This window comes from Aphelocoma coerulescens, chromosome 1A, assembly GCF_041296385.1.
Source record: "Aphelocoma coerulescens isolate FSJ_1873_10779 chromosome 1A, UR_Acoe_1.0, whole genome shotgun sequence".
In the NCBI taxonomy this organism is placed as follows: domain Eukaryota; kingdom Metazoa; phylum Chordata; class Aves; order Passeriformes; family Corvidae; genus Aphelocoma; species Aphelocoma coerulescens.
This window is the reverse complement of record NC_091014.1, coordinates 52376505-52386693: the sequence shown is the minus strand read 5'-3', so window position 1 is coordinate 52386693 and position 10189 is coordinate 52376505. Positions and strand designations below refer to the sequence as shown.

At 58.3% G+C, this 10189-nt stretch overlaps 1 protein-coding gene across 1 annotated transcript; it reads right to left on the bottom strand.

Annotated features, from left to right (window-relative positions):
* Positions 1-396: 396 nt before the first annotated feature.
* SHISA8 (shisa family member 8) lies at positions 397-9909 on the bottom strand. Its single transcript, XM_069003935.1, has 4 exons — positions 9323-9909; positions 1956-2080; positions 1711-1851; positions 397-1173 (listed from the first exon to the last, which is right to left on the bottom strand). Exons 1-4 carry the CDS (start codon positions 9868-9870, stop codon positions 860-862), a joined length of 1128 nt encoding a protein of 375 aa, XP_068860036.1. The 5' UTR covers positions 9871-9909; the 3' UTR covers positions 397-859.
* Between the last annotated feature and the right edge of the window lie 280 nt (positions 9910-10189).

Here is a 10189-nt window from a genome sequence, read left to right as displayed (position 1 = left end):
GCAGAGCCAAGGAAGGTGGAGCTGGGCCAAAAGCCTGCAATTTTAGGAGCTTCTCTATGGAAGGAAGGCTGTTACCTGACCTTGCTTTAGAACAATGTCCTTTTGCTCCATCTCTTTGTTTCTCTGCCCCCCTGGTAAAACTCTGTCAGAACCATTAAACTTCAGACAGAGGCGATCTGTTTTTTGTGCAGCTGCTTGAAGGGTTTTGCAGTTGGCCCTGGAAGCTGTGTTCCTGCCACATCCCCCATCGCGGGGGGTTCCCCAGGCCCTGTGGGGGAGTGGGCTTTGCACCCTGCTGCCCCTGGGGAAGGTTTTGTGAGCAGTGTGAAGCTCCCCAGCCACTTCATACCAAGGCCATACAGTTTATAATGTGTTATTTATTGACAAGGTGGAGGCTGGGGCAGTGGCGAAGGGAGGAGGCTGGGGAAGGAAAGGGGCTGCTCGGGCTCTGCTGGCAGCATAGGGGTGGTGCTTTGAGTCAATTGCTCTTCGCGCACCTAGTCAGAGGAGCCAGGTGGGGCTGCCTGGCCCCAGCAGGATCTGTTCCCAGTCTGTCCAGCATTGGCTCCCATCCCTTGAGCAGGGTACTGCTCTGCCAGTGTGCCCCCAGATCAGCCTCTTCCGGGGGTGGGCTGAAAACGCCTGAAACTTGCTGCCCGTATGAGTCCCCAGTGCCTCCTCGATGGTGAAGTGCAGCTGGCAGTGCCCATCCCTAGGGCCAGGAAGGACGGCGCGTCTCCCGCTCTGGCCAGCGTCGCAGTTTGTGTAGCTCCTGTGATGCTCTCCTCCGGTGGGCTGCCCTCGATGGCAGCAACTCCCGTTGAGGGGGCAGCCCCCGTGTCCCTGATGGCACTGGCCGTCAGACGGTGACCTCGGTCTTGCTGTTGGTGGCGAGGTGCCGGGGGTGCTGCCCGTACAGCGAGGTGGGGGGGCCGAAGGCCTCGGGTGGCCCCTCAGGGCGCAGGGTGGCCAGGCCCGGCCGGCGGGGGCCGCGATGGGGGCCCCCCTCCCAGCCCCCTGGGAAGGGCAGACCCCCGGGCACCTTGGGGCCCTTGGCCTTGGGCAGAGGGCAGCCCTCAGCCGGCACCGGGGCCTCGGGTGGGAAGGGCAGTGTGCTGGCAGGTGGTGGCTCCAGCCCCCCGAACCGCCTGTAGAAGTCCTCAGTGGCGCTCTCTGTGGGGACAGGGGTGCAGGGTCACCCCTTCAGGGACACCCCCTTCTGCTGGCAGGGGGGGTACCAGGGAGGGTGCAGTGGTGGAGAAGGATGGGATGGGGCTGGAGGAGGGATTCTGGGTGCTGGTTGGCTGGTGGTGGATATTGGCAATGAACTGGATGGGCAGTGCTTTTGGGAGATCCTGGGGAACCGGTTGCTGGGCAGTGCAGTGTGTCCATGTGGATCCTGAACTCTGATAGGATGGGCAGTGCTTTCGGTCTGTGTGGGATCCTGTGTGCTGGTTGACTGGGAAGTGCAGTGGATCCATGGGGGACCCTGGGCACTGACTGGCTGGGCAGCACAGCAGGCTGGTGGAGTGGTGGAGGAGCTGCTGCAGAGTTTCTGCTGTGAGCAGCCACCCCAGGAGCATTGGGAAACTGGGATGCTTATCCTGCCTGTGCCTCTTTGTGAGCCCCATGCCCCTCCCCACTTATTTTTGGGGTCAACAACGTGCATGTCCCCAGCACCATCCCACCCCACACGGCAGCGACACTCACCTCCAACCTTGAGGGTGGTGTAGGAAGTGTAGTCCGGGGCTGACAGGGCCAGGCTGCTGGCCAGTGGCAGACGCTTGCTGTGGCTGTGGGGCCGCCCCAGTGAAGGGGCAATGGCCACCATGTTGTTCAAGGGTGGCTTGTCTGGAGGGGCAGAGATGGGTGGGGGCTCAGCCAGAGGCTGTGCCCTCCCACTGCCTTTATTCACTTAAGGAAACTTATTTTTCCCCACCACACCAGTGCCTTACCTGTGCTGTTTCTGGGGGGCCCCCGGGCCAGCCCCTCGCCCAGCGGGACCTGCACAGCCCCCATGAGGCTGTCCATGTTCTCAGAGGGGCTGTGGCCTGGTTGCTTCAGCAGATCTGTCAGTGTCCTGGAGAGGAGGTGAAGGGCTGTTAGAACAATATCCTGCTCCCCTGGGACCTCTAATGCATCCCAGTCCTGAACTCCGCTCTTTGAATGCAGATCTAGGCAGCCTGGGGTTAGGAAAGGGCCACTGGGAGAAAAGAGTGCATCCAGGCTACTAATCCAGCTTTTGCAGGGGGGCTAGCGAGTCTCTCTAACAGCTAATTGGGATCTGGCTGGGGCTGAGCCCTCAATGAGTGGTGAGGCATCAATGAGTGGTGAGGGAGATGCATGGCTTGGAGTGGGCTGCAAGGGTACAATGAACTGAGACAGAAGAAACTGCTCTGATGGAAGCTGGAACAACACCTCTGGGATGCTCCCCTGGAGCGAGAGCCTGGTAGAACAAGGAAGAGGAGGCAACACCTCCACTCGAGTCCCTTTGAAACAGAGGAGACCCCAAGGAAGGGATTAGAGAGGCCACTTGCACCCCTTCGGGCAAGGAAATGAACTAGTGGCAGCCTCCAGCGCAGGCGCTCTCTGTGCATAACACCCTCCTTGTAAGTAACAGCATTAAACATTAAACACCATTACATAAGATAGAGCCCTATTTCGTTTAACATTCATGGACAGAGATGCTGCAGTCCCACCTCGGCACGCTGGCAATGCCAGAGCAAGGCATGCTGGCAGTGCTGGAGCAGGACCCACTGGACATGCCAGAGTGGAGCACAGCGGTGGTGCCAGAGCAGGGCACGCTGGCAGCGCCAGAGTGGGTCACACTGGCAGTGCCAGAGTGGGGCACACCAGCAAGGCTGGAGCCAGAGCAGGGTACAACAGCAGTGACAGAGGCAGCACCTTGGCAGTGCTGGAGCAGGACCCACCCACGTGCCACTGCAGCCTTTGGCAGCAAGTCCTAGGACAGGATGAGATGCTCCTGCTGGCGCAGGGCTTTGTGATGAGAAGACACACCATTCCCCCTGCAGAGACCATCCCTGCATGACTGCAAGAATGCAGGGGTGTCCACTCAGGGCTTTTTTTGGCTCGCTAATCCCCAGCTCACTGTCAGCATGCCTCGCGCCTCGAAGGCTCTGGCTGGCTCACAGATGCACACCGTGAGCTGTGGCAGGAGCTGACGGTTAGCAAGTGGTTGGATGATAAAACAGCAGATTAAACTCAACATGCATAAATGCAAATTGGAGAGGAAGGGGGGGAATAATCCTGACTTGGTAGATGTGTCAGCTCATGGCACCGGAGTGCTCAAAAACCTAGCGAACGCAGCACACGGAATTGCCAGGAAAAGCAGTGAGAACAAGGGACAAAGCAATGTATTGTGCCTCGGGGATGCGTATGCTTGTGGGGCCCTGAGGGAGCCTCTTCCCTCCCAGTTTGGATCGTCAATATCACAGGGCAGGGGCAAGAGCAAAGCTACAAGGAAGTGTCACTTGCCCTATGGGTTAATTTCACATCATTCTTGGGAAGCTTTGGGAAGCAATCCCTCTGGGATCACTTCATCTCCAGATGGGCCAAGAGAACCCTGATAAAGCTGAAGAAATTGAAACAAGTGAGGAACAAACCCTGGCAGCCAACCAGCTGGAAGGCAGCTTGGTGGAAAAGGGCCTGGGGATCCTGGTGGACACCAAGTTGACCATGAGCCAGCAGAGTGCCCTTGGGACAAAGGCGCTGAATGGTCTCCTGGTCTGCATTAGGCAAAGTGTTGCCAGCAGGTCTGAGGAAGGTGGTCCTTCCTCTCTGCTCAGCACTGTTAAGGCCACACCTGGAATGCTGGCTTCAGCTCAGTACAGGAGAAGCATGGATGTATGGGAGAGAGTCCAGGGAAGGAACACAACGATGGGACTGGAGCATCTTTTATATGAGGAGAGGCTGAGAGAGCTGGGACTGTTCAGCCTGGAGAAGAGAAGGCTTTGGGGGATCTTATCAATGTGCATGAGTGTCTGAAGGGAGGGTGCAACAAGGACAGCATCAAGCTGACAAGAGGTGACAGGTGCAAACAGAAACAGGAAATACTGTTTAAACAGAAGAAACTTTTTTTTCCTGCAGGAGTGGTTAAATGCTTGATCAGGCTGCCTGGGGAGGCTGCATCTCCATCCTGCAGCTCTTCAAACCCTGCACCTCCCCAGGAACCTTCCTGCAGCGGACTGACCCAACCAGGGTTCCGGCCATGGATGCTGCACTCAAAGGAACTCTGGGCACAAGCCTGGGTGGGCATGGGCTGTGTCCAGGCAGGGCAGGGGGAGGCAGGTCCCCCAAGGCCATGGGTGTGGGCTGTCAACTCGAGGAGCTGCTGCCCTGTCAGCTTCCACCTTCCCTGGGGTGCACTGCTCACCAGCCCCTCCCCACTGGACGCTGCCTGCTCTCGCTTGTCCCTGGGGCCAGCGCTCAAACAGGCTTGTTTCAACAGGAAGTTCAATGCGATTTGACCTATTTTTTAAATTATTTTTTCTTTTCCTCGGGTCTATTTATGAAGCTTGAGCAATCCTTTATCTATGACTTCTCTCCACATAAATCCATCAATGCTCTTTCTCATAAGCGTGCCCTCCGTGCTGACCGCTCGGGGCATGTGGACATAATAACGATTAACAACAACAGCTCGAGCAGCAATTAATGAGTTATTTTGCTAAGGGGAGAAGCATGCACGAGTCCCCAGCACCAGCAACACTTGGATTCACCCTGCCCTTGCACCACGAGTAGTGCCACCGGCCAGGCTTGCACCCCTTCCCTGGCTCTTCCTCAGGTGGTGCACTGCAGAGAAGGTGGACATGGAGGGTGAAACTATAGAGGAACTGTTGTCTCACTGAACATCACCTTGGGGGTTTTTTGAGTCTCAGTCTGGTCCTGTGGCTGGGCAGGATGAAACCACCTGGTGGTCTGGGGCACCAAGATGGATCTGGAATGCAGATGGAAGAAGGGAATGGAGAGCAGATGCAGCTTTAGACCTGCAACTGCTCATTTGCAAAAAGTCCTGATGAATGGTACTGCTGAAGCCTCCATCCACACTCTGGCCATGCGTACATGAGGCCATGTGTGAGGGTGGCTTGCCACCCAGCTTGCCTGAGCACAGTGTCAACTGGGTGGGTGTGCAGCCACCTCCATGGCAAGCCTAGTTCTGCTAAAGGGTGCAAGCAAGATGCCACAAACCAGCCTAGTGCAAGACCTGACCAAGCACAGAGGCAGATCCAGGAGTAATAATGAAGGAGGCCAAGAGAGCTTCACAGTAGAAGCCATGCATGAAGCACTCAGTGCTCCTGATCCATCCCCAAGGGATGTGCCTGTGTGGGAGCAGGACGGTGACCTGGCACAGCAGCTCAGCCCAGGGGCTGACTCACTTTTGGGAGGCCCAAGCTCCATACCTGGCAAGCCCAGCAGGAGAGAGGCTGCAAGTCCTGGCAAGGGGCAGGGAGCAATGGGAGGAGACAGGAGCACAGCCTCCAGAAGAGAGATGACAGACTGATGGGGTGAAGTGACATTGCCATGAGCTGGAGTGAGCCCTTGGAAGGGACACAGAAGGTGGCAGCCACTGGATGAGCGGGGTGATGAGGTTTGGAGCAGAGGCGCAGCGTTGCAGGAGGTGCAGAGCACGCTGCAGCTGCGGGTGAGCATCCCGGCTGGTCACACCACCTCTGCACCCAGTGAGAGCCTCATCTCCACCTCCCGAGGGAGACATTTCCCACAGCTTACAGTGTCCCTGCTCAGGGCAGGGGTGCCCATCCATGCAACTGGGCAGCACGGGCACTGTGGGACACCTGCCCGGTGGGGCTGGTACACTCAGGGATGCTCAGGAAGGCGTGGGGTTATCAAGGTGTCTGCAAAACTGGAGTTGCAGTGGTGAGTATTGGAGCTTAGGCAAGTTGGAAATGAGCCTCTCCAAACATTTACGTTCATTCTAGGGACAGACCTCCAGGTCTCCTTCCCTACTGGAGCTGGATCCCCTTTCATCCCCCAGAGAGCCACGGCAGCATGTGATAGCACACCATGCTGCCTGCAAACTCTTTTTCTAGGTCTTCACCACTATCTGCTACCATGGACATCGACTGCAGGCATGGCCCCGGACTTGAGCATTGCCAGAGAAACACGCAGCACAGTTGGATGCACAGTGGGGCCAAATTTTGGGACCCCAAATAGCATGGGGAGACCCAGGGAGTGAAAAGTCAGAACTGAGCACTCACCTACTGCAGCTGCCAGGGCACATGCTCCTGATAGCTGTTTTGCCCCTCTCCAGAATCCCCGCTACTCCCTAGCAGGCTGCTGCTTGCCCAATTCTTCCCATAGGGTTGTTCACACCAGCTATAAATTTGCAATTCCCACCCAGGAGGTTTTCTGGGAGAGGTCCGGCGCACATGCTTGCTCTCTGTGTAATGGGCACAGACAGATCCTGGAGGCCCCCAAGGACCCAACGTCCTCAGAGATCCGGGGACTGAAGAAAAACACAGGCAGGTGTTACTGACTCAACGCGGGGTTTGGCCAGGCTAAGTGAGTGCCGGGGACAGATGCCAAGCATGAGCCGAGCAGGAAGGAGAGGGGATTTCAGGAGCTGCCATAAGGCCCTGCAGGAGGAAGGCGGATGAGGACAGGAGGACAAACCAGGTAGCTGCAGTTGCTTGAGCACCCACTTCCCTGGGTAGACGAGCAGCCAAGTCCATGAGGAGACAAAGACATGTTGAAGGCGGCCAAGGTGTGGGGATCTCAGGACGAGCTGGACACAGACTGAGGTGTCTCCATCAGGAAAGACCGAATGGACTTTTTGCACCTGGTCACTCTTCTTGGGTTTGGACCAGGACCAGAACCATGACAAAGAACATCTGGAGGTGCAGAAGTGGTTGACCTTACCTCCCAAGCAAGAAACCTGCAAGCAGCAGTGGTGGGAGCTGTCCAGGGCAGCACAAAGTGCTCCCCAGGAGCGGAAAAACCCTGGCAGGAGGGAGGGATAGGAATGGAAACCAAGACGACCATGCAACAGGGAGCTGGCCCAAGGCCATGATGCGGTGCCCAAGGAGCAAATGAGAAGCTCATACCTGAGGCGCTGGGAGAGAGGCGAGGTGGCACTGCCCATGCCTTGGGCCATGTGTGGGTACAGTGGCAAGGCAGGTAGAAATAGCCCTGCTGTCTCAGAGGCACCAAGACGAAACATATTCCCCCAGCTTCCCAGGCACAGTGGAATGGAGGTGACAGCATCCCTTTTTGGATGCTGATGCCATGTACCCGGACTTTGGCACTGTCTCCACCAGCCCAGCACCCAGGAAGTCATGTCAGCCTGGTGTCTTGCCTGGTTCCTGGGGCTCTGCACCTGATGCACCACTCCTGCCCTGCCAGGGCTTGCCAGTCACCATCCCAGTGGAACCAGAACTGCTCACAGCTTGCACAGAAGGACACAGGGCGCAGAAGAGGGCAAGACTTCTCCTGACTTCTGCAGTGATGGAGGTGCCCTTCTGATTTTGTCCCTCAAAGGTGGACGAGGAAAACTCGCCTTCTCCCGATCTGTATGCTAGTTCCCCAAAGATCTGTGGCTTTAGGGAGAACAGGCACCTATCTCTCCAAACTCATTGGGAAAATTCAGGCTTGCTTGAGTAAGAGGGAGGGGGGACAAGGGGAAGCACACGGCACCAGCAGCGCAGAATTGAGGCTACCCACAGAAAACAGCCCCTGGTAAGTGGCAGCAGTCCCGCCAGCATCTGGTGATGGGAGAAGGCAATACCCAATGGCAGGGGATAAGGACATGGGTCTGGGTGTCCCAGGGTCTGACCCCTCCCTAAGCACAGTATCTCCTTCCCAGGAGGTGGGGGGGATGACCAAAAAAAGACGCGATGGCAGGCGAGTGGAAGGGGAGTCAGGAGGCTGGCAGAGGCCGTATTGATCCTGTCAAGGTGCCAGCACTTCCTCAGGCAACGCGGGGGGAGGCGCGGGCACGTAGCAGCACACAGCCAGGCTCCCTGCCAAGGTGGGGGCACAGCATGGATCCCCCTGAAACTGCCTCTTGTGTCTCAGGACGGTCCTGTGACCCTCCTCCGTGCCTCAATATGACCCTCCTCCAGCCAGGGGGGGTCTGCCTCTGCTCCCCTGGGTGGTTGCAAGAAGCAGGGTGGGTCTTGATTTGGGGCGCAGCACCCAGTGGCTGCCTAAGTCCAAAATGGGCAGGGGAAAAAGGTTGCCTCAGGGGAAGGAGGGAGTGTGTTGGTGCTGGGGGTTGCAATCAGGACAGCTGCCTGATCATTCCAATGAAATAATTTCCACCAGCCCTGCTTTTTCTTTTTTTAAAAGCTAAAACCCCTTAACAAAATGGCATGAAAATGGGTTTCTCTCCAGACTTGATGTCCTCACTGGGAAGATGCAAAGTAGAGCTCCAAAATGAGGAGAGAAGCGTGCACTGGCAGCGGGAGGGAGAGAGGGAAAGATGCACTGACAGCCACAGCAGCAGCACAGGAATTGGGGGAGATACGGGGGGTTCTCCAGTGCCAAAGTGTGTCTGACACCTTGACCTTCCCCCCACCAGCCCTGTGCTCGGCCCCAGGAGTGGGCTGGAAAGCCAGGGGTTGGAGCCACAGGGCATGGTCTCCGAGAAGAAGCTGCTCAACTTTCCACTGGAGGGTGCGCTCCAGGGGGTGCAAGAGTGTGAACGCCCCCTGCAAGGGCGGTGTCCCACGCTGGTGCACAGAGCAGACACCAGTGAACACCCATGCATGCGCACACACACGCGTATGCACACGTGTGCACACACGCACACGGAGTTGGTGCAGCAGCCACGGTGGAACTGTCATTGCCACCTCCTCTCCCCCAGCACTGCCAGCAAGGCTGAGACCAAGGGGACTGCAGTCCAGAGTCACCCCACATGTAGTCAGACCCGGTCTCACCTTCCTGAGACATTGGGAACCACGGATTTGTTGGGGGGGGGGGGGTAAAGCCACGTCCTATAGCTCACATGTCACCCACCCCACTGGCTGGTGGGTTGGCACTCCTGAGCCAGGGACATGCCTCCTCAAGAGACAGAGCAGGTCATTTTGAGAGGAGATGGTTGTACAACCACCCCTTCTCGTGGAGGCTGTCCTGGCTGCCAGCCCTCCCTACCAGGACAGGCTGATGGGCTGCAGCCAACCCACTCCCTGGTGTCTCAGCATGCTCGGACAGGGATTTTAGGGATCACCTCACCCTCTTGGCAGTCCCAAGGTGAAGCTATGGCTCAGTCTATGCAATGGGCTAGAAACATGAGCTGCCACCCATGGGGAGATGAAGCAGGGAAGTTGGGGGGACCAGACCCCTTTACCTGGAGACGGTCATCTCTGTCTGGGGACCCTGTGCCTTCTCCAGGCCCAGCTTGGTGAAGATGCCCACCAGCACCATGATGGCCACCACACCGCAGATGATGTAGACGATCATGTTGGTCTTGTCACGAGTGGGGTCCTCGGGGGTCTCGTCCACCCGGGCAGGCGGCTGGCCCGTGTTGACCCAGTTGGGGGTGTCGTAGTTGGAGCAGCCACTCTGGTCCAGCCGCCCAGGCTTGAACTGGCAGCAGAAGCGGTACCCGCAGGTCCCGCAGCAGTACTGGTAGATGCCGGCGTTGCAGTTGAACGGCGGGTCCCACTGCCCCATCACGTCGTAGTACCCGCGGCAGCGGTCCCCCCCCGCTGGTGCCTCTCCGGTGGGCGCGGGGACCGTGGTCTCCGGCGGCGGTGCCTGGCTGCTGTTCCTGCTCTCCCCGGGTCCCCCGGTGCTGGGCTCGCCGCTCCACACCCGGCCCGGCTCCAGCAGCACCAGGCAGCAGATACCCACGACGTAGCTCGGCTCCATCCGCCCGCGGCTCCGGGGGGCCATTCGGGCGAGGAGGCGAGTTAGAGCCGCTCGCCCGGGACCGGCCGCATGGCCGCCGAAGAGCCCCGATGGAGGAGAAACGGGCTGGGGAGAAGGGGGACGAAATGGAGAGAAGGCAAAAAAGGGTGGAAAAAAGAAATGGGTGGGAAAAAAAAGTGCGAGGGGACGTACCCCCTCCCCGTTTCTCCCCAGATAGGCCGACGGGCAGAGATTCAGAGCAGGGGGCGAGACGGGCGGCATGGGAGAGCCGCCGCCTCCCGCGGGCCGGGGAGGGGACGCGGCGGCGGGCGGCGGGAGCGGGCGGGCGAGCCGGGCGCCGGCG

Coding starts and splice junctions, on each gene's coding strand:
- SHISA8 (XM_069003935.1), bottom strand. CDS start 9,870: ATGGCCCCCCGGAGCCGCGGGCGGATGGAGCCGAGCTACGTCGTGGGT. Junction 1,852..1,955: donor GCCCCCCAGAAACAGCACAG/GTAAGGCACTGG, acceptor CTGCCCCTCCAG/ACAAGCCACCCTTGAACAAC. Junction 1,174..1,710: donor CACCACCCTCAAGGTTGGAG/GTGAGTGTCGCT, acceptor CTGTCCCCACAG/AGAGCGCCACTGAGGACTTC.